The sequence below is a fragment of the Dictyostelium purpureum genome, assembly GCF_000190715.1.
Source record: "Dictyostelium purpureum unplaced genomic scaffold DICPUscaffold_36, whole genome shotgun sequence".
Lineage (NCBI taxonomy): Eukaryota > Evosea > Eumycetozoa > Dictyosteliales > Dictyosteliaceae > Dictyostelium > Dictyostelium purpureum.
In genome coordinates, this window is record NW_003519373.1 from 102,634 (window position 1) to 126,864 (window position 24,231).

Sequence of the window (24,231 nt, forward strand, 5' to 3'; positions counted from 1 at the left end):
ATTATTATTGCATAAATATTTTTATTTTATGAATAATGTAATAATACTACTCGTGTGGGTGTGTTTATTTTTTTTTTTTTCGTTTATATAGTTTTTTAATAGTATATCATAAAACTTTATGCATAATAAAAAAAATAATTTATGTGAAGATACTATTGTGTGGGTGTGTTAATGTGGTGGTGTGTTTAATTAAAATATTTTGCTTTTGGGTATGCGTTTGAATGTGTGGTAAATTTTCTATATGTGTAAACCCCAATTAAACACACATCAAGTACACACATAATAAGTTAATAAAAAAAAAAATATAGAAAAAGAAGATATATAAAATGCATTTGATATATTTTATTTTATAACTATTTTTTATAAAATATATATATGTATAAATGTAATTATTATGTGTGTGTGTTTAATAATAAATACACATAAATTATCACTTGTGGCATGTGCATTCGGATATTATAAGTGTTTTGTGTGTGTGAAAAATGAATATTATTTTGTGGGTGAGTGTGCTTTATTTTGTTATTGTCAGTTTTATTAGGGAAATTTTTTTAAGCTATAAAAATAAAATATTTTTATTACTGATTATGATGTAAAAATCGATGGCTAATATATGTACATACTTTATTTTTTAAAAAAAATTTTAAATAATGGGCTTAATTATTTGATAATCTAAATTTATAAAATTTTTAAATATGTAAAATAATTAGAATTAATTAAAAGTTAAATAGAATAGAATGGAATGTAATTATTGTGTATAAACTGTTTATATAAAATATTTTTATGTATGTGGTGTTGTTATTATTATATTATAAACTCTAAATATATATTAATTATTTTATTATTGTCATTAAATATGATTTTTTTGTGTGAATATTTGTGATATTGGATGCATTATTTGGTCTTTATATTTTTTTAAAAAAAAAAAAGTAACCAAAAAAGGTTAAAGTGAAAGAAAAATGATATCATATGATATTATATAATTATATACATCTATAATTTATTATTCTTATTATTATTATTATTATGTGTGCAATTTATTTAAGTATTTATATCTAGCATATCAACACTTAGAGATTTTAAAATCTATAACGAATGCACGTTTTATAAATTTAACTGTGAATAAAATATATCATTAATGATATATTATATAATATTCAAATTATTATTATTATTTAAATAGACTATCTTAGTTTGATTTTAAATATTCACCAGTAAAAATTAAATAAAAGCGCATTCATATGACTTTAAAAAATTTAAAAAAAAAAAAAAAAAGCATACAAACACAAAGAAACAAAAAAAAAGCAAACATACAGACAAATAAAAAACCAAGCAAACAAACAACTGTGATAGTGGTTTTGGTACAAAAAGTAGTTTATTATTAGATCTTTTTTTTTTTAAATATTACTTTACTATCTATTTTATGAACTATAATATAAATAAATTTTTAATATTTTGTGGTTACAAAAAGAAAATAAAAGTTGTAAAGTTTATTGAAAATAAAAATAAAATAACAAATATGTTGATGTTGAATAAATTAATTTTGTGTTTGTTTTTTTTTTTAAAAAAAATTTAAAAAAAAAAAAAAAACAAAAATTAATTTTGATATAAATAATTAAATAAAATTAAAATTATATATTTAGTATGTGAAAAAATACGATAAATCATATATAAAAGAAGAATAAATACATTTTGATGTTTCAATAGTAGGTGTCAAAGTATTTGAGATATATATAAAAGTGTGGAAATAATTTGTTTTTTTTTTTTTGGGCCAACAAAACAACAACAATACACACACATAACACACAACACAAAAAAACATTATCACTTTAAAAAAAAAAAAATGAATAATTAATTTAACAAGAATATAGTTTTTTTAAAAGAAAAAAAAAAAAAATTATAATTTTGTATATGGAGTAAAAGCAAGTAGGGGTAGTACTTTTTATCAAAAAATTTTTGTATACGGGGTGGGTTCTCGAATACACACACATACAACAAAGAGAGAAAACAACCCACAAATGCCCACATGCAACCACATAATCACACACAAGAATAATAACAACAACAACCCACAAACACATACACACGCGGCACACAATTTTAGATTCAAATAACAATTTTAAAAAAATGAAAAAAAAAACATTTATTTTTTCACGCCTTTTGAAAAAATAAATCTATAAAAACCATTTCCATTTTTGTTAAAAATCGTCAATAAACTATGTGTTTACAAAGAAATATATATTTTAAAAAAAAAAAAAATAAAAATAAAAAAATAAAAATAAAAAAAGCAACCACACAACACAGCTACTCCCCACTACTACTTTATAAATAAATAAATAATAATTAAACAAATACTTTGCAATACAAAGTTATTTAATAAATTCCATTTAATTTAACTACAACTTACAATTTTTACAAATAAAAAAAAATAAAAAAAATATATCTTAAAAAAATTACTGTTTCACTACTACAGTTCCAAATAGCCTAAATTAACCACCACTACACATTATATTATATTCAATTTTAATTAAATTAAATTAAATTGAATATTGTTGAGTGAGTTTAGCCATTTTTATAATAATTATTTTTTTTTAATAACAATAATAAAAACAATACAATTACATTATTAATTTTATAATATTATTATTAATTTATATAACATGGAACACCACAAAATATGCGTGTACATTATAATCTCCCGACAAGTTAAATTATTAAAATAATATTAAAAGCTATATTTAATGTATATATAAAGGAAGTGGTGAGGTATCATAAATTTAAACACAAGATGAAAAATACATACACACAACTAGTTATTATTAGAAATAGGAATTTTTAAAATAAAGAAATCCTTTAATATGAGTTATATATCATAAAACTAATTTATGAAAATTCAGTTTGGAAAGCTATAAATAAGACTGTGGGATGTGATGTTTTTTTTTTTAATTTTTTTTTTTTTTTGTGGGGGTTAGTGTGATGTGATTAAGTTTAATTTAATTTTAATATATATAATATTAATCTGTTTTTTTTTTTTTATAAAAGTGGTTATAAATTGGTTATTTTTGTGATTAAAAAAAATAATTTTAAAATAATTGAATATGTTTAATAACCAAGGGACACTTTGGTGAAAAATGATTTCCACAATCCACGCGCGCCTAATTATAATAGGAATTAACATAACAAAATGTGAAAATTACTAAATTCATTAAACACTAAATGCAAAAATATATACATTAAAGTTTTATTATTTTTGGATATTGTGTGAGTGGAGTAGAAATTTTGTGTTATTGGAATGTTATGTGGGCGTGTGTGTGATAGTTGATAGTGTGTGCGTAAGAATGGTAAAAAGAAGAAAAAAAATAAAGATATAATAATAATAGGGTATTGTTTTTTTTTTAAAATAAAATATTGTATATTTATATTTTTTTATATATATGAAAATCGGGTATTTTGTAATTTGTCTATTCGAATGGTGCTATTATAATTATTATTATAAAAAAAAAAAAAACTGATACAATTGATTGGTTTAAAAAAAAAATTATAAATAAAAAATAATAAAAAAAATAGAAATTAAAAAAACAATAATTACCCAACCTATACATATAAATACATCTTTTATTATTATTATTATTATTATTACTATTATTTGTTATTGTAACTGTTTATTTTAATATTTACCTTACACTTTGTTATTGTGATTATATTTTTACAGTGTGCTTTAATAAAGTAACATACAACTTACTAAATAATATACAAAAGATGAAACTGTTATTTATTAAAAAGGAAAAAGGTTAATACTCTATTGGAACAATTCTATTTATAGTGCGTATATGTAAAGATAAACAATGATAAAAAAAATTATAATATTAAATAAAAAGTTTTATTGTTTATTTAGTATATAATATAAAAAAATATATATTAATATTATTATTTTTTTAGATTTTAAAATGAACAAATAATAAAACCTCTTTTTCTCTAATTTTTTATTTTGGTTTCATTCATATTTTTTAGTTTTTTAAAAAAAAAAAAAGCCCTATTGTGAGAAATATTGTGTGAAATGTGGTGGTGCCTCTAAATTATTTGAAGGTTCTTTTTTTTGAAATTAAAAAAAAAAAAAAAAAAAAAAAAAAGTATTTTGGAGGAATGATAATCTGTGATGATGGGTAGCCACTACCTTTTTTTAATATAACTGACCATTATTAAAATTATCAGCAAACCCAGTATAAAAATAAAATTAAATTCAAACCACCATTACGCTCTGCAAAGCAATGTTTGCTTTCATTTTTAGATCTTTCTCTTTTGGAAAACGCGTATTGTGAGCATTTTAAAAGAAAAAAAAAAATGTTTTAAAAAAAAAATATAAAAAAAAAAAAAAATAAATTTATAAAAAAAAAATTGAAAAAAATTGAAAAAAAACCATTGTTTGAGTGATTAGCTTTTTTATAATTTAGGTGAAATTAACCAAAATATAACAATTATACAAATAAAAAAAAAAATAACCAATGATTCCTTATTTGTAACAAGTATGATAAAAATCTGATAAAGTTACGCTTTGGATCATCCTCTATCACAAATTTGAAAAAAAAAATAAAAAAAAAAATTTTGATTTGTGTTTTATTGGGGCACAGAAAATATAATGATATTTGATTTTGATATAAAATTTTGTCATTCCCCATTTTTAAAAACAATAAAATATAATCCACCATAAAATTTATGTAAAAAAAAAAAAAGATATTGTTGGATTGGTGTGGTGTAAATATTGTATCGGGGGTGTATACCAAACAAATGCCCAAACTTATGAATACTGGATAGATGGTGAAACCCAAATCTTACTTTTTAGAAATATTTTTATGAGTATTATTATTATTATTATTATTATTATTATTATTATTATTATTATTATTATTATTATTATTATTATTATTATTATTTAATAATTGTTTTTTTTTTTTTTTATACCAATGGAAATATGGTATGTTTTTGATGTATAAATATTGGGATTTTCTTTCTTTAAATTGAAGGAAGCTTTTGATTACCAAAGGAGAAAAATAAATAAAAAAAAAATAAAAAATAAAAAATTGAAAATAAAATAATCTAAATTAAGAACTTTTTTTTTTTTTGACGCTAAAAATGAAACTTGGTAAAACGCTAAATTAATCCATTGTTCTTAGTATGGAATGCTTTTTTTGTGGGTTTATTTAATTTATTATAATCCCAATGAGCAAAAAAAAAATACAAAAAACGAAAATAACAAAAAAGCCATCTATAAAAACCCCAATAGAAATAAACAAAACTATCGATTTTAAACTATACACACACTTACAGCTTGATTTATTTTTAGATTTAAGTAATTTATATGATAATTAAAAAAATAAAAATAAAAAATTAAAAATAAAAAAAACAAATAAAAATAAATCTCATATTAATTAATTTACGCCATACCTTTCTTTTTTATTTTTCTTTTCAAAAATACAAATAATGATATTATATAAAGATATTATAACAATAGTATAAGCTGAATGAAAGTACAAAAAAAAAAAATGAAAAAAAAAAAAAAAAAAAAAAAAAGATTGTGGTTTGATTTTTTTAATTTAAATTAAAATCATCATCAAAACAAGGGGGGGTTTGACGAAATTAATAAATTATTATAAACAACATAGAAAAAAAAATTGGTATATGTTTTTTTATTGAAAAAAAAAAAAAAAAAATCTTTCCCCATACCACCCAATACAAAAAAAAAAAAAAAAAAAAAAAAATATTTAAAATATATTGCATCCATTTTTAAAATAATTTTTTTTTTGGTTTATATTGTTGATTGTTGCCCAATAATTTTTTTAATTAATTAATAATTCATTCACCGAACACAATTAACACGTTTTTTTTAAAAATACTGCCTAAATCATATAATGGTCTATTGAAAAATCATATTCTAAATTCTTTTTTATCCTCGTTTGAATGAAAAAATTTTTGATTGGTAATTTTTAATTAATTAAAAAAAAATAAAAAATAAAAAAAAATATTTTTCAGAAAAAACTAAAGATATTTTGGCATTTTTTAAAAAAAGGTTTTGACGCTTTGTAGTTAAGTGGAAAGATGTTGATTGATAGATTTTATGGCTATTATTATTGTTGTTGTTATTGTATTGGTAATACTTGTGGGTGGTGTTCTCATGATAAAAATTATATTAATATAAAAAATATGTATAACCATGGCCAATTTATTCAAATTTTAAATTTTTTTCTCTTATTCTGTTATCATAATAAACCAATGTTGCAAAGCAAAAATAAATTTCTTGAATTGAAATTTGGTACCTTTTGGTGAGAATCATAATTCAAAGAGAAAATGCTTTTTTTTTTTTTTTTTTTTTTTTTAATTATGTGGGAATAAAAAAAATCAAAAAAATATAATCAACAAGATTCAGATTATTAAAATAAAACTAAAATATAAATATTTTTTTTTTTTAATAATAAAATAAAAAAAAAGAGAATTCAATTGGTTTTTTATGTTTAGACCTCATTATATAGTATTACCCGTATATTTATTAAAAATTCCAATTTTATTTATAATATTTCTTTTGATTGATAACCCATATAAAATGATTTTATTTTATTTATATTTGAACACCACAAAATAATTATCACATTAACTGCAATAATCAAATCTTTAGGTTTTTTTTGTATTTTTACATTAATACACTTTTATTTATAAAAAGTTTGTCATTTTAAAATAATAGTTTTTACATCACAGATCAAACCATAGATTTTTAAAATAATTTGTAATTTTTGACAATTAAAAAATATATTTTTTTTTTGATTGTTCGGCAATTTACGCAAATTTAAAAAAAAAAAAAAAAAAAAAAAAAAAAAAAAAAAAAAAAAAAAAAAGATAATTTTGGCCCCGGACCCTTCAAAAAAATACAACTGTCAATATTTTCATTTAAATAACAATGGTTCGTTTTATTTTTATTAGTTTTATTGTGTCCTTTCTTTATTATAATTGGATTTATTTATTTTTTTTATCAACTATATCCAATAGCATTAATTACAAAAAATAATATAAAAAAAATAAAAAAAAAAACGAAAGATACCCACAATTATTTAAAGACGATAAAATCATATTTATTTAATTATATATTTTAATTATTTTTAATTATTTTTAAGTTACCAGTTATTTTTTCAATACAACACACCACACACAAACCATTTTTACATTCTTAAATTTTAGTATTAAATAAAAAAAAAAAAAATAAAAAAACAATTATTAAAATAAGAATTATACATTTTTATAATTTTAATAAATATTTTATTGAATTAATATTAGTAAGATAAAATGATAAAAATATGAATCTATATATTGAATGGTAATATTCAATTTTTTATTTTTTTTAATATTTTTTTTATATTTTTTTTTTTTATTTTTTTTAAAAATTTTTAAATTTTTTTATTTTTTATTTTTTATAATTTTTTTTTTCTCATTGATTTTCAATTATTATTATTCCTAATTTTTCATTAAATTTACATATATATTGTTAAATTAAATCATAATTAGTAATAAAAGGACAATATAAAATAAAAATGAATAGAATTAGCAGAACTATTGTTAATCAAATTTGTAATAGTAATAATAATAGCAGTAGATTATATTCATCAGCAGCATCATCGATCGATAATGAGTTTTTATTCCCATCAGTTAGAAGATTATTAAAGGAATATGGTATCAATAATAGTAAGGATGTTAAAGCTACAGGTCAAAAGAACAGATTATTAAAAGGAGATGTTTTAAAATATATCAATTCAAAGAGTTTAAAACCATTACCAAAAGATAAATTAATACCACCACACTCAGCATCACCATCGACTACTACTACTACTACTACTACTACAGCATCAAAACCAGAACCACAGTTAAATACAATTATAAATAAACAAACTAATCATAAAGTTATATATGAAGATATTCCAAATAATAATGTAAGAAGAGTTATTGCAACCAAATTAACCCAATCAAAACAACAAGTTCCACATTTTTATATGACTGTCGAGTGCGAATTGGATAAAGTTTTAGAGTTAAGAAAAACATTACCTGATAATGTCAAGGTTTCAGTAAACGATTTTGTACTCAGAGCATGCGCTTTGGCTCTTAGAGACAACCCATTAGCAAATGCCAAATGGTCAGATAAAGAAGGTCAAGTCGTTATGAACAATAGTGTCGATATTTCATTCGCTGTTTCCACTGATCGTGGTTTAATTACTCCAATCATTGCAAACACTGATAAAAAACAATTGGGCCAAATTGCTACCGAAGCTAAAGAGTTGGCTGGAAAAGCTAGAGATGGTAAATTAAAACCAGAAGAATTTATTGGTGGTACTTTTAGTGTTTCAAATTTAGGTATGTTTGGAATTTCAACCTTTTCAGCAATTATTAATTACCCACAAGCTGGTATTTTAGCTATTGGCACAGGTAGAAAAGTTATTAGATCAGTTGGTAGCGGTTCACCACCAACTAAATCATCACAATCACCATCACAACCATCAAATAATACAATTACAAACGGACCAATGACTATTGAACAATTGGAAAAAATGCTCGATAACCCATCACCAGCTCCATCTACCACTGCTGCTATTGCTGCAACACCAATCACCACACCAGTTTCAGATGTTCCATATGTACCACCAACTATTGCTAATGTTGTTGATGTTACTCTTTCTGGTGACAACAGAGTTTTCGATGATGAAATTGCTGCCAAATTCTTACAATCATTTAAAAAATATTTATCAAATCCAACTTTAATGATCCTCTAATTAAATAAAAAGATAAATAAATAAAATAATATAAAATAAAAATAATTAAATAAATAGTATTTATATTAAAACAAATTAAAAATATAGCATAGTTATAACAAGAGTTTTAAATCTTTTTATTTTTATTTTATTGTAACCATTCTGTAATATATTTAACCAGTGCAGATGGCAATGATTTATTATTAGATGCACAGTTTTTAATACTATCTAAACTAATTGAAATTTTAATTTTAATAAATTCCCCCAGTTCATTTTTTGATTGGGCCTGAATAATACCTAATGATATTAGTTTTTGAATAATTTGAATAGTTGTGGTTTTTTTTGCTTGATCTGCAGTCTTAAAGTATGATTCAGAGTATCTTTTATACTCTCCATCGTATAAATTGCTAAATGATATATATTCGTCTTGTGAGTTTGGTATTTTTGATAGACAACCCAAAATTGTGTATTCCAAAGGAGTGAGGGTGTATAGCATTGTTGCTATTGGATCGACTTTATTTTTAAAAATTGAAAGTATAATATCACTTGTTATAAATAGATTATTTTCATCGATCAGATCTAAAATATCGAGCTTTAATTAAAAAAATAAATTAGAATAATATGTTTTTTTTTTTTTAGTTTTTTCTTTTTTTAATTTTTATAGTTACAATTAAATTATGATAGTATGGAACACGTGTAAATAGATGATAATAATTTTTGCAAAGTAATGTAGTAACGTTTTTATCTACAAAGGCTGTTGTTAAACTTTTATTCCATTTTTCACCAAATTTATCACCAAACTTTGAGGGTATTGATAATAGACTTATCATAATATTTACAATATTGTTAACTGTAAAAATTAAAATATTAGTATGTATATTTGTAAAACGAAATATAGAAATAATGATACTTACAAGATAGTTTTGGTATTAAAATCATTTCTTGTGTGAATCTAGATTTAATTCTTTTTTCAAATAGATCTAAAATTTCGTGATGTGCAGAGGTACCAATAAATGAAATTGGGGTGCTTTTATAATGGCTTAAATCTAAAATACTATACAAAAGGTTTTGTTTTGCTCCATTCTTTATAATTTCGTCCAATTCATTAATGATAACTATCACCGGAATAACTTTTTGACGTTTTACCACACTTGTGATACCATCATCATTTGTAATAAAACCTAAAGCTTTTTTAATTTCCTCTATTGTATCGAATATTGATTCACCACGTTCAATTTTTATATTTAACGCTTTTGCAATTTCTTTGAATGCCAAATTGTCATTAAAATGTGTTACTGCTGAAAATTCTACTGCTGTATAATCTTCTTTATTATATTTACTTAAACAATATCTAATTAACTAAATTAAATAAATTATAATTAGTATTATAATCAAATAAAACACATAATATAGATATGTGGGGGGGGGCGATTGCTTCATACAATTGATTTACCACATGACCTCGGTCCGCTAACTAAACACGATACACTTTTTTTCTTTATAATTGCATCGTTTAATTTTTCACATATTGTCTTAAATTCAGTCTCGTATCCAATCAAACTGTCAGGTATATACAAGGGGTTTGATATACGGTCCACTATAATTCTTTTGGCTTGGTCTATTATACTTATTTGATTGTTATCCATCCGTTTATAGTTATTTTTATTTTAATTGTTTTTAATTGCAAATTAAAAAAAAATTTTGCGCCTTTCATTGCATTACTTTTTTTTTAAAAAAATTTTAATTTTTAAATTATTTTTTTAAATAAATTTTTTTTTTTTTTTTTTTTTTTTTAATTAAATTTTTTATTTTTTTTGTAAATTTATTTATAAATTATATTTATATAAAACATGCCAAGAGAAATTATAACATTACAGGTGGGCCAATGTGGTAACCAAAGTATGTAAACAATATATTTTATAAATTTATTATTTTTCTAAATTATTAATATGTTATTTTTTTATTATAATAGTCGGGTCAGAATTTTGGAAACAACTTTGTAAAGAACATGGTATTAATCCAGCTGGATATTTAGAAGACTATTCAATACCGGGTATCGATAGAAAAGATGTGTTTTTTTATCAATCAGATGATGATCATTATGTACCAAGAGCACTCTTATTAGATTTGGAACCAAGGGTAATAGAATCAATCAAAACATCAGAGTATGCAAATTTATATAATCAAGAAAACATTTATATATCAGAAAAGGGTACTGGCGCAGGTAACAATTGGGCAAATGGCCATAAACAAGCAGAGTCATTATCGGATGAAATTTTTGATATGATTGATAGAGAGGCTGATGGTAGTGAAAGTTTGGAAGGTTTTTTAATGACACATTCAATTAGTGGTGGTACAGGTAGTGGCATGGGATCATTTATATTAGAGCAACTTAATGATCGTTATCCAAAGAAAATTATACAAACCTATTCAGTATTTCCAGATGATTCATCAGTAGTAGTTCAACAATACAACTCAGTATTAACATTGAAGCGTTTAATAGAGAATGTAGATTCCACTGTAGTATTGGATAACCATGCACTTCATCGTATTGTCGGTGAAAATTTACATATTGACCAGCCAACAATGGACCAAACCAATTCTTTAGTATCAACAGTAATGAGCGCTTCAACTACGACTCTCCGTTATCCAGGCTATATGAATAATGATTTGGTTGGTATGTTGGCATCGTTAATACCAACACCCAAATGCCACTTTTTAATCACCGGTTATACACCACTTACTATCGATAGACAAACCGAATCAGTAAGAAAAACTTCAGTATTGGATGTTATGCGTCGTCTTTTACAACCCCAAAATATTATGGTCTCGGCACCAACCAAAACTGGTAAATATGTAAGTATATTCAATATTATTCAAGGCGATGTTGATCCAACTCAAATTCACAATAGTCTTCAAAGAATACGTGAAAAGAAAATGGCAACTTTCATAGACTGGGGTCCAGCAAGTATCCAGGTCGCTTTAACCAAGAAATCACCATATATCAAAACCAATCATAAAGTTTCAGGTCTAATGATGGCAAATCATACAAGCATTCACCATTTATTTAGCAAAGTTACAAAACAATACGACAAAGTTAGAAAAAGGAATGCTTTCATCGCAAACTATACAAAAGAGTCTGATGATATTTTACAAGAATTTGATATAGCAAGGGCAACTCTTGAGGATTTAGTACAGGAGTATATTGCTGCAGAATCACCTGATTATATAAATTATCACATGGATAAAGAGTTTAATAATAATAATATGAAACAACAACAATATGCAACAGTTTAATAATATAAAATCACAAAAAATAAAAATGAATTTGTATATTTATAAAAAAAAGATATTATGTTTTTAATTTTTATTTACAAAGAAAATAGATTAAAATTTTTTTTTTATTTATATAGTTGAGCAGTAACTACATTGGCTTGGTTATTATTTAAATAATCGAAATGGGAGTGATGTTGAAAGGTTTGATTATTATAGTTATTGTTCCACTGGTGATCGGTACTTGAAAAAATTGGAGTTGGTACAGATGATGAGGATGACAATGGCGAAGTTGATAATGATGGTGAAGGTGATGAAGAGGATGGTGAATTGTTTACCACAATAGTTGTACTGTTTTTCATATTGTTTAGATTGCTTGACAAGTTGTTAAACAAATTGGTTAAGCTTAAATTACTTGTATTAAGATTGAAATGTTTACCGGGTGTAAATGGCTTGTTGCATGGTTTACAAAACCATCTCTTTTGATCGTGCTTATGTGATGGTAGACCATTGCATCTTGTACATTTGTTTTGTAATTTTTTAATTAACTCTGGTGGGAGTTGTTGTTCGGTTTGATCCATTGTTGGTATGGAGGTGTTATTATAGGTGTTGTTGTTATTATTATTATTTCCATTGATGTTACTAAATGCAGATGCTATGGAGTTGGGGAGATTTGGTATTGGTGATGTTGTTTTTTTTCTATCATTATTATCACTAATATTACTATTGTTATGTTGAAGACTTGTTTTACGAACAACTCTATTGTAATTGGGTGTAAAAGGTTTTTTGCATGTTTTACAGAACCATCTTTTTTCTTTATCATGTCTGTGTGATGCAAGCTGATTACAGTTTGGGCATACCGGAATTTGATCAGCTGGGATAGATTTTTTTCTTGATTTCTTTGAAATAATATTTGAAATATCCATTGAAACAACGTTTGAAATATTCATGTTTGGGCTATTATTTATATTATTATTACTAACATTGCTATTTTGATAATAATTATTATTATTATTGATATTATTGCTATTGATATTACTATTTTTAGCTGGTGTATAAAATACTGGTGATGTACAACGAGATGTATCATTATTATTATTAATGTTATTTATTGGGAGTGAAACATAACTTTGTTTAGGGCTGTAGTTCATTAGAGATATAAGTTGTTCTCTAGCAATATCATCATCTTCCACAGTGTTGTTTAATATATCATTTTGTCCTAAATCTGATGAGCATGGTGAAAGATTGTTGCCATTATACTGATTTGATAAAGCATAGTTCAATGAATTTGTTACATCATTTTGCTCAGCAACGAGACCCTGTCCAATTTCTTCATCTTCGGATGGAACTTGTGAATCACAACTATCATTGAAAATATTTTTATAGTTATTTTTATTATTAGGATGACTATGGTTTTGATTTTGATTATAATTATAATTATAATTATGATTATGATTATGATTATGATTATGGTTATGATTATGATTATAATTGTGATATTGATTTTGATTTTGGTTTTGGTTTTGGTTTTGGTTTTGATTTTGATTTTGATTATATGATGTTATAGATGCAGAGGTTGTTTTTTTAGTATTTATTTTTTTATTTTTAAAGTTATTGCTTGTATTTAATAATGAAGAAACTGACATATCTGGTCTATTTTCGTTGGTGTTACTGCCACCATTATTAATATTATTATTGTTATTATTGATATTATTTAAAATAAAATTATTATATAGGTTTGTGGTGGTTGGATTAAACCAATTTGTTTCGTTATTGCCCTCGTTCATTGGTGAGTAATATTTCATTTGTATTATTATTTTTAACTATTTGTATGCAATATTCTTTAGTGTGTGTATGTTTGTGTGAATTTTATTTTTTTTTTTTTTTTTTTTTAAATTTAATTTTTTTAATTTTTTTTTTTTTTTGTTTTTTGGGTGTGGGTGATTTTTTTTTTTAATAAGTATAATATTATAGTTTATTAAATTATAAAAAATTTTTAAGCTTGTTCAAAAAAACAAACCAATATGAGGATATTGTTGGAAAGGGTGAATTAAAAAAAAGTATTTGTTGATAAAAAATAAAAAAATAAAAAATAGTTATTGAGCAATAAAAAATTTTTAGTTTAATTTTTATGATTTATATAATATTTATATGAAGTGAGAAAATAACAAGTTTTAATAATTTTATAAAATAATAAAAATAATAATATTAATTTAACTATTTAATAATATAAGTTAACAGAAGTGAAAACAAATAAAACAAAAAAATAAAATTAAAAAAAAAAACAAAAAAAGGAAAAAAAAATATTAAAAAAAAATTTTAAAAAAATAAACACATGAAACACACAAAAAACAATAAATATATTTAAATAAATATTAATAATAGAAATTATAATTTAACAAATAACCAATAACACACACAATTATTATATATATATATATATATATGTATATATGTGTGTGTGTTTATTATATTTATCTGTGTGTGGAAATTTTTTTTTTTTTAATTTCAAAATTAGAAAAATATGTGTGGGTGTGGTAAGTGGGTGTGTTGTAGGTGAAAGTGTGGGTATGTGGGTGATCAATATGTGTTAAAAAAGAAAGACATACTATTTTTTAGGTAATATTTATACACAATAAATTATACAATTAAATTGGATAGTTAAAAAAAATATAATAATAGTATAATTAAAGCAATTATAAAAATACAGTATAAAAACTAAATTAATATTTGAGGTATATAATAAATAAAGTGTGGGGAGAATATGTGATGATAAAACATAGTTTTTATTATTATTTTATTTTTTTATTTTTTTTTTTAATTTGATATTATTATTTATAGTAATATGTTTTAAATTAATATAAATGTTTTCAATGGGTAAAACCATTTTCTTCATGATCTACAAAGTTTTTAAATAAAATTTTAATAAAATTAATTATATATATAGATTTTTTTTAACTATATTTATCACTTTTAACAATAATATGGTGCAGTTTTTTTATAATAGGAGTTCAGTTGTTAAGGTCAAATTAAAAAGAATTTGGGTTATTTGTGGAGAGGGTGTGAAAATATATTTTTATTGATTTTTATGTAGTTTAGAGGTTACACCAAAACGAGTTTGATGTATATAGACATTTTATTCCATCCTATTACCCAAGTCTTTTAATTATTCCCGATGTGTTGTTTTTTAACCTAAATATGCCCATACAACTGTGCTCAATTTATAATAAAACAGGCATTATAAAAAAAATAATTTTGGTGATTGAAAAGATTTGTTTTTTCATCAATTTTTTGATTATATATTTATTGGTATTGATTTTTTAGTTAATAATATTTTAGTTATAATTAAATATTGAACAATGATATATTATAGTTTTAATATTTATTTTTCTATATTTATTTTAATACTTTGAGAAAAAAAGGTAACCATAGTGCCGTAAGTGTGAGTGTTTGTGTGTTTTTTTTGTGTGTCAGTGTGCTGTGTGTTTTTATTGAAAATTTGTATTCTTTGGTGTGGGTGTGGTATAAATATTATTTTTGATAAAATAATATTTATTTATACAAATTTTATAATTAATAAATGTGCGATAATATATTAAAAAAAAAAATAAAAAAATAAGATATACAAAACGATTTAGTAAAAAATAATGATGTTGTGAGAATTTGATAAAAAAAAGTGTCCACACATTACAAAAATTGTTAACACACAATTTTTATTCATTCACACACAACACATATTTTTTTACCACAAAAATAGACATATTTGGTGAAAATATATTTAAAATTGGTGCCACCACTAAACACAAATACTGCAACTAAAAATATATTAAAATCTATTTATTTTATGAAAATAATAAATTTTTTTTTTTTTTTTTTTAAACATTGGCATTATTTCTTTTATATTTTATTTATATAAATAATTTTTTTTCATTTCGTTTTTATCACAGATATTCATTATTTGAAAAAAAAGTAATATAATCAAAAAGATATTTATAAAAAAAAAACTAAATAAAATTAAAAAAAAAATAAAAAAAAATTTTAAAAATAAAAAAAAATTAAAAAAAAATAAAAAAATTGTATATAATTCTTTGTTTTATCAAAAGAACCAAAGAATTTGGTTCTAAATATATAATAATTTGCACATATTCCATAATAATTTTTACAGCACACAGACTTCAGTTTGTTTTTTTTTTTTATCTGGTTATCATTTTTATGGTTTTGTAGATTGTTTTGGATTGTTCTTTTTTTTTTCTTTTAATTTTATTATTTATATTTTTTTTTTTTTTTTGTTTTGTTTTTGTCATTTTATATAAATTTTATTCAAAACCTTCCATTTTCATAAAATTTTATAAATATAAAGTAGTAAATAATAAATAATTAATAGTTATCACAATAAAATGCAATTAAACAATAATAATCATTTTGATTTTGTATATTATGGTCATCATTCAAACCCACACATTAATAAAATTAAATTAATTTTTGAAGAATTAAAATCGTTAGGTGTAACATGGGATTTCAGAGAAATAAATACAGTTAAACAAGAAAATTATTCAGATGAATTTATAGAGGTAAACATTGATATATTTATAAAAAAAAAAAAGCAAAACTGACAAAATACTAATTTTTACATTTTTTTTTAAAAAAAAAAAAGCAAAACCCAAATAAAAAAATACCAGCATTGGTTGATAATACATTTGAAGAACCATTTTTCATATTCGAATCAGGATCAGTTTTAATTTATTTAAGTCAAAAATACAGCAAATTCTTACCAGATTTCAGAATCAATTCAGGGGTTAATACATGGACAGTGTATCAAGTTGCAAATTTAGGATCTAGCCTTTCTCGTTATACTCCATCTTCAAATGAATTTTCACAAAAGCAGCCACAGCAATTGGATAGCGAAGTAGAAAGAGTATTAAAGTTATTAGACGAAAGATTGGCAGTTAATCAATACATAGGTGGTAAAGATTATTCTATTGCTGATATTGCAACTGCTGGTTGGTTACTCTATTTAAATCATATGCCACTTTTTAATTGCACAAGGGATTCTCACAAAAATATTTTCAAATGGTTAGAGTTAATAAATCAAAGAGAATCAGTCCAAAAAGTTTCAAGTCAAATTAAAGATTCATTAATTAGCTTCAATTTAATCCCAACAATTCGTTCACTTTAATAAATAATATGTAAAGATAATAATAGCAACAACAACAACAATAATAATATAATAATTAATAGTATAATAATTTAAAATATAATACACTTGTAAATAAATATGTAAATAAAATTTAAAATCAAACCTTTTTTTTATTTTTTTTTATTTAAAGTTTAGAAATTGATTTTTTTAAAATTTCATTTGTTACTCTAATTGATGATTGTATGGCCCCTTCCATATGACCATACCATTCGTTAGAAGTTTCAGTTCCAGCCCAATGGATATTGCCAAAAGGTTTGGTATAATCAAAACCATTTTCATAAAGATTTTGATTTGGTGAGCATACTCCAGAAAAACAACCACTTTCATATGAAGCTTGGCTCCAGTTTTTTTCGTTATAATAAACTGGATGCAAAGCTTCTTCACCCCAATATTTAGCGTATTGATTCAAAATTAGACTTTTTCTTTCTTCAAAAGATAATTTACCCCATTTCTCGAATGAATCTTTTCCTACAATAAAACCTACAATTGATTTTAATTGGTTATCGTGTGTACTGTTATCAAATGCTTCTTGAATTGGACCATTAAAAGATATAAGTTTGGCATTATAACCCTTTTCCCTCCAGAATTGGGTCTTGTATACAGCGATTACCTTAATAACTACACCATTTTCAATATTGTTAATATAATTATGCTTCTTGGTGGGTAGTTTTGGTATAAAATTTATTTTTTTTACTTGAAGTGGTGGTGCAGTTACAATAACATTTTTACAATAAAACTTGAAATTCAAATCGGTAGTTACAGTAATAATTTTTTTTGTTTGGTCAATTGATGTTACTTTTTTTTTTAATAAATAGTTTTCTTTTCCTATGATCGAAGCAAGTTTGTGTGAAATTGCTTGGGATCCACCAATTACTCTATCGGATTCTGATGATTGTTCGTTTGAAACAAATGCGCCTTCAAAATTACCAATTGATTTAAAATATTTAATAAAAAATAAAAAACTAATATCTTTCGAGCTGGATGCAAGAACCATCTTAGCGACCCAATCAAAAAATAGTTTTATTTTTTCATTTAAATATTTTTTATTTTTTTCTAGGAATAACCAATCATGTAAAGATATGGAGTCGTATATTTTAAATTCTGGGTTTTTTGAAATGTCAGTATTAAAATTAATAGTACTAGATATTGAATCTACTTGATTAATAAAATACATTAGATTATCAATATCAAAATCTTGGAATTTAAAATCATTTTCATTTATTTTTTTGAAATTTGATGTTTCAGTTTCTAAAATAGTTTTTCCATCATAATATTGTTTGTAAGTTTTTAATCCCAATTCGTTTATTAAATTAAATAAATTTACATTTGATATTCCCAACCATTGACCACCAAAATCAACCCATCCCCCAAATTTTTTTAAATGAACGGTCTCAGTTCTGCCCCCAAGTCTCTATAGTATTATTAAATAAAAAAATTACTATATATCCACCTATATAAATAGATTTTAACAAATTTTATAAAACTATAAAAATATATACATTAGAGGATTCTAAAATCAAAAATGATTGGTTTCCTTTTTTTTTCAATTGAAATGCAGAATTTAAGCCTGACAATCCTCCTCCTATTATTATTGTGTCATATATTTTTCCTGTTTGGAAAATATCTAAATTTTTTTTATTATGTGTTTCCATTTGTTATTTTTAAAATAAATGAATATTTTCAAGTATCCCGTACCTAAATATTTTTTTGTTTTTTTTTTTCTTAAAAAAAATAATTATTTTTTATGTTTTATCTCAAATTTCTGACATTTTTAATAAAATATGGTATTATTTTATTCAAATTGAAAATATATATATAGTTATAAACATCCCCTTTTTCATAGTAAGGACTTTGATTAATTTCTATACTTGTAGTTCAAAAAAATATTATTTTTTAATTAATGGAGATATTTTATTTTAAATAAATTTAAATTAATATAATAAAGGTATAAAACTTATAAAAATTTATTTATAAATCTTTCTAGATAAATATCTTGGGGAATAATAAATTCTTCATTTATTATTTTAGATTTATTTATTTTTTTCGATAACCATAGATATTATTTGACCACAATTTCTACCCCCACATTTTTTTAAATTTATTTTATTTTATTTTATTTTTTTTTTTAAAAAATTTTTCTATTTTTTTCTAATTTTCACATTTTCATTTTTTTTATCTTGAATTAAATTTTATAACAATATATATAATTTTTATAATTTTTATAATTTTTATCAAAATGATCTATTCAACAGAAATGAAACTCAACTCTGCTATGGCCATCCTTGCCTTCGTCGGTGGTTCCATAGGATATGTAAAGTCAAAATCCTTGCCCTCATTAATAGCTGGTTCTGTATTTGGTATTTTATATTCCTCTTCTGCCTATTTTCTTCACAAAAACGAAAATAAACTTGGACTCGGCTTATCTGTTAGTAAGTATTTTCTGTATCTTCAAGATATTTTTATTATCTTGTTGTTTTTAATTGTTTTTTTTTATTTTATTTTTATCTTTAAATTATTTTATTGTTTGGTCGCAATTTGTACTAATTTTTTTTTATATTTATATTAATTTAGTCACTTCAAGTTTATTAGTAGGTTCTATGGGTAAAAAAGCAATTGCTACTCAAAAACCAGTCCCAATTGTTATGAGTAGCTCTGCTTTAGTTGTTGGTCTTATTAATGCCAAGTCACTTTATTCTTTTGTTAAAGAAAACTAAAAATAAAAGAAATATGTATATAAATTATTTTAGAAAAATTACATTGACGTTCTATAAATAATATATGTATTTATTTATTTATAAACCACATGTGACTAAAGAGTGGTATTTGGATAATTGCACAGAGGGATGTAAAAAATATTACTGTTGTTAGATGATTATTTTATTTAAATTTGTTTATTAAAACGATTGTTTGTTCGAGGATATTCATCATGAGTTTTAAGGTCTCTGGTAAATGGAATAAACATGTCAATATCTTCATCATCACTTGAATATTCTGAATCACTACTACTACTACTGCCACTGCTACTACTACTGCTACTACTACTGCTATTACTTGAGTTATTGCTACTACTTTTTTTTGATTTTTTTTCAAAATTGCTATAGCTATCTAAAGTTGGGTTAAAAAGAAAACTATTATTATCACTGACGAAATCGCTATAGTTTGACTTTAAAGTTTCCAAAACCAATTTCAAAGGATTGTAATTCGTTTCTATATCTGATCTTTCTACTTTGATAGCTTTGCTTAAGCTCCAAATATGATGACAGATTAAATGATGATTGGTGACAAATAAATCGAAAGTATATAAAAGACAACCCAACTGGTGAATGCTAAAAGAGTGCTCTACATCACAGCTATTACAATATACCAAAGAATGATAGTCATTGTACACTTCATCTATCAAAAATTTAAGATTAATTGGAAATACTACCGGCCTATTTTTACAATTATCCTTTTTTAATTTCTTTATCTCTAATATTGATTCTGCGCAATAATCTAATTCTGAAACTATATATTTTAATTTTGGTATAATTCTTAATCTTACTTGATCCACAAAGTATGAATCATAACTAAATAAAAAAAATCAATTTTAGCATAATTATATTATTTTGTATATAATTAAAAATAAACAAAATACTTACCTATTATTATTAAAACTATTATCTAAAATAATAAACTCTAAACCAACCAAAACCATGTATTGTGTTGATATTGACGCTAGTAAATCCTTTAAATGGTTATACTTCTTTTTATGAAACAGTAGTTCAAATCTAGAATTGAAAATCAAAGATCTTTGTTGTGAAATATTTGATCTGATATTATGAAAAATTGGATATAATATATCTTTAAAAGTTCCACGATCTATAGATAATTTCTTAATAAAATAATCTGCTGAATAAAATGATGAACAGGTTGAAATATCCTCTGGTATTGATGTTTGATGTGGACAATGAATTAAACTATTGTGGCTCATGCTATTGATGATATTGGTATTATTTTGGCCAATTTGATTTTCTACTTCGGTAATATTTAAGTCGAAATGATAGTTTACTATTTTTTTAAATGCTTTAAGTTCTTTTGCTGCTATTTCAAGAAGGTTCAATTCTAATTCTTTATGGTCATAATACGGTAAAATATATGAAACTGCCATAATTGTAAATACTGCTAGCGAAATATGAAACCATCTTAAAAGGGTAATAATAATTAAAGCATGATCTTCTGTATATTCTGGGAATGTGATAGTTGCATATGAAAGTATAAAGAAATTGCCAAATGATTGAATGGGTTTACCCCTGACAAAGAAATGAATTACAAAGATTAGGAAAAACGTTAATGCAACATAACATAATGCCTTTGTACCATCATGATTGGCTAGTGCAAAGAATACACCAACAGTAAATGCGGAAAAAACACCCAACAAAGTACCAAAGAAACGCATACAGCAAAAGAAACCAGATGCACCGATAGTTGGAGCTGAAACATAAAGAAATGAGATGACATACCAAGATGAATTTCTAAATAATATAAAGTTAGAGTTCTTTGTAATTTCATAGTAACCAATAGATAATATTGAAATAAAAATCGAAAACTTGATTGAAAATCTCCATTTAAATAAAATTCTTTTTAGAACACTCTTTATAAAAAGTACAAATTTCTCTTTGAATGTGAACTGTGGCTCTAGTAAACCCAATGGCTTTTTTTGAAAGAAGGTACCATCTCTTAGTTTCCTATAAAAAACCTTTGTCTGAATCCATGTGTATTTGGGCAAATTTAAAAACCAGTAGCAAATTAAAATAAACATTTCGAAATGGTACAGTTTATGTTGTCTATATAAACTCTTTGAGCATGAATAAATAAGCTCTGAAAGTCTTTTTTGTGATACTGTATATGAGCATAATAAATTTAGAAAAAAATGAATTCTTGAAAGCTCGCATTGTGATTCTTCGTCAAACTCCAGTAAATCTTTTGAAATTTCAATTCTTTGGTACTCGTTGGTTAACTCTTCAATAAGATCATCAACTCTTTCAAAATATTTGATAACTCTAATCTGGCTGTACTCTAATGTCTTTTTATAAACCTCTCTTTCATTGATTTGGTTCTCTTCGTCACCATTGCTGTCATTATCATCCAATATATTTCCATTGCTGCTATTCTTGATATTTAAAAGTCTTTTAAAAATTGATTTGATTTTATTCCTAGTTTTATGGACTCTATAATTACCCATGATCTGATTCTCCATTATAACTGAAACATTGTTGGTCTGGTGAATAATTGTATTTATATAGGGTATCAAAGGTAGTAAAAACTTGCATCTCTCATTTGAAAGATCTTTTTCGATAGAAACCTGCATAGAGTTGATTATATTATGGTTCTTTTCCAAATAGATTGAGATCTCTTTAAAATGGCTAATTAAATCCTTGTTCCAAAACTCGAACCTGCACTCCCTTAAATACCTTGCCAGCATATTTAAATTCAAAGAGTATTTGATATTATATTTGATTAGCATCTCCTTATAGTTATTGATGATTTCATATGAATTATTCTCTATAATATCTTTTTTCTTTCTTAGTGTTGATGGTGTAATATGTGATATGTTTAAATTTAAATCATAGTTATTTCTATTGCTTTTTGTGGTGATGTTGTTGTACTTTCTTCTAAATGATGATCTTAAACTTCTAAAGCAACTAAAATACTTTTTAACCTTTTTCTTGGTCTTGATCGGCAGCTCTTGGTCTCCGTCATCGACAGAGTTAGTGTCACTATTTTTATCTGATACTTGTTGAGCTGTTTGTTCATCTCTAAAAAATGTCGGTATATTTGTAGCTGATTTCGATAATCTGGAATGAATGTCGTTGATAATCTTCTTATGAGATCTTTTTTGTAATGGAGATCTTATTTCGGTCATTGTTTTAATCTCCAATTGTCTACCTAAAGTTTTTGTGCATTGATGGGACCTATGGATAATCTTGACAGTAGTTCTAAGAAATAGCTCAGAGGAAAAGAACGGATTCATAATGAAGCAACCAATAAATACAAACATTGTAGTTAAAATTGAAGCTAAACCAGACTTTAAGAATATTATGGGGCTTCTGCTAGTTGGCTTGATTACATAAATTAATAAAAAATACTCGAAATACATTCTTTTGCTAATGCTCCATGGTAAAAACTTTGAAGATAATAAAAACCCGGTCGTTAAAAATATAAATAGTAGATACACAAAGATGGTAATCCATGTGTGGTCGAAAAATATTACAAATGCTGCATAGGCCACTATATCTCCTATGATACACGATATCATCATTTGAAAGGATGTCATTATTATTACATTGAAAGAGTCGGAAGATGATACAATGGTTGCTGTGAAAAGGGTACTATATATTAATATGTAGGGGTATTCGAAAAAATTTCTTAAAAATGTAAATATCTCCAAAGATAGTGATAAACATATTGTAAAAGAAATAAAACACGAATAAAATATAATTGTTCGATATGATTCCCCAGACTTTCTTTGAAAAATAACCTTTAATAAATATCTTAAAATTAAAAACATATCATGTTAGTTTACTTTTTTTATTTTAATATTGAAATATTGTAATAATGATTCCTACCTCAAGGTTTTCATAGTTATTTTTCTCTATACTATCATTCCTTTTTAAAATTTTATATACAACATTAATTATTATTTTTTTTAATTTTTGTTTTTTTTTAATTTTTTTAATTTTTTTAATTTAAATTAAAACTTTTTTATGGAAAAATGAAAAATATAAAAAAAACCCCCACTTCTGTAGTGGGTAACATTTTTCAATTATTATTACGCTATTTTTGTTGCCATTACTATTATTATTATTATTATTATGTAAAAAACATCTATGATCTCAATCTTTTTACTTTTTCTTTTTTTTCTAAAAATTTTTTGAATAACCAAAAATTGTAGATGAAAAAATTTTTGATTTTTTGAAAAAAAAAAAAAAAATTTTCATTTTT

The 24,231-nt window shown here is 23.3% G+C and overlaps 9 protein-coding genes across 9 annotated transcripts; 4 read left to right on the forward strand and 5 right to left on the reverse strand.

The window, feature by feature from the left end:
* Positions 1-3,080: 3,080 nt before the first annotated feature.
* On the reverse strand, positions 3,081-6,325 carry DICPUDRAFT_75986 (uncharacterized protein; the record flags this gene model as incomplete). Its single annotated transcript, XM_003284990.1, has 5 exons — positions 3,081-3,152; positions 3,587-3,591; positions 3,740-3,762; positions 4,831-5,022; positions 6,309-6,325. The coding sequence occupies 5 exons, from the start codon at positions 6,323-6,325 to the stop codon at positions 3,081-3,083; spliced, it is 309 nt and encodes a 102-aa protein (XP_003285038.1).
* Positions 6,326-7,673: 1,348 nt separating this feature from the next.
* On the forward strand, positions 7,674-8,783 carry DICPUDRAFT_8113 (uncharacterized protein; the record flags this gene model as incomplete). The annotated part of the gene is made up of 2 exons (XM_003284967.1): positions 7,674-8,481; positions 8,650-8,783. Coding segments are annotated over 2 exons (942 nt in total), but the record flags the coding sequence as incomplete, so codon positions are not given.
* Positions 8,784-8,928: 145 nt separating this feature from the next.
* DICPUDRAFT_28638 (uncharacterized protein) lies at positions 8,929-10,426 on the reverse strand (the record flags this gene model as incomplete). The annotated part of the gene is made up of 4 exons (XM_003284991.1): positions 8,929-9,372; positions 9,449-9,630; positions 9,695-10,139; positions 10,223-10,426. 4 exons carry the CDS (start codon positions 10,424-10,426, stop codon positions 8,929-8,931), a joined length of 1,275 nt encoding a protein of 424 aa, XP_003285039.1.
* A 204-nt stretch (positions 10,427-10,630) lies between these two features.
* DICPUDRAFT_75989 (gamma tubulin) lies at positions 10,631-12,077 on the forward strand (the record flags this gene model as incomplete). The annotated part of the gene is made up of 2 exons (XM_003284968.1): positions 10,631-10,679; positions 10,753-12,077. 2 exons carry the CDS (start codon positions 10,631-10,633, stop codon positions 12,075-12,077), a joined length of 1,374 nt encoding a protein of 457 aa, XP_003285016.1.
* A 52-nt stretch (positions 12,078-12,129) lies between these two features.
* DICPUDRAFT_91433 (uncharacterized protein) lies at positions 12,130-12,956 on the reverse strand. The gene has a single exon (XM_003284992.1). The coding sequence runs from the start codon at positions 12,632-12,634 to the stop codon at positions 12,182-12,184; it is 453 nt and encodes a 150-aa protein (XP_003285040.1). The 5' UTR covers positions 12,635-12,956; the 3' UTR covers positions 12,130-12,181.
* Positions 12,957-16,450: 3,494 nt separating this feature from the next.
* Positions 16,451-17,349, forward strand: DICPUDRAFT_96918 (uncharacterized protein; the record flags this gene model as incomplete). The annotated part of the gene is made up of 2 exons (XM_003284969.1): positions 16,451-16,624; positions 16,708-17,349. The coding sequence occupies 2 exons, from the start codon at positions 16,451-16,453 to the stop codon at positions 17,227-17,229; spliced, it is 696 nt and encodes a 231-aa protein (XP_003285017.1). The 3' UTR covers positions 17,230-17,349.
* Positions 17,350-17,374: 25 nt separating this feature from the next.
* DICPUDRAFT_28644 (uncharacterized protein) lies at positions 17,375-18,902 on the reverse strand (the record flags this gene model as incomplete). The annotated part of the gene is made up of 2 exons (XM_003284993.1): positions 17,375-18,661; positions 18,750-18,902. 2 exons carry the CDS (start codon positions 18,900-18,902, stop codon positions 17,375-17,377), a joined length of 1,440 nt encoding a protein of 479 aa, XP_003285041.1.
* Positions 18,903-19,486: 584 nt separating this feature from the next.
* DICPUDRAFT_75993 (uncharacterized protein) lies at positions 19,487-19,964 on the forward strand (the record flags this gene model as incomplete). The annotated part of the gene is made up of 2 exons (XM_003284970.1): positions 19,487-19,679; positions 19,822-19,964. 2 exons carry the CDS (start codon positions 19,487-19,489, stop codon positions 19,962-19,964), a joined length of 336 nt encoding a protein of 111 aa, XP_003285018.1.
* A 40-nt stretch (positions 19,965-20,004) lies between these two features.
* On the reverse strand, positions 20,005-23,869 carry DICPUDRAFT_96919 (uncharacterized protein; the record flags this gene model as incomplete). The annotated part of the gene is made up of 3 exons (XM_003284994.1): positions 20,005-20,816; positions 20,889-23,618; positions 23,856-23,869. The coding sequence occupies 3 exons, from the start codon at positions 23,867-23,869 to the stop codon at positions 20,132-20,134; spliced, it is 3,429 nt and encodes a 1,142-aa protein (XP_003285042.1). The 3' UTR covers positions 20,005-20,131.
* Between the last annotated feature and the right edge of the window lie 362 nt (positions 23,870-24,231).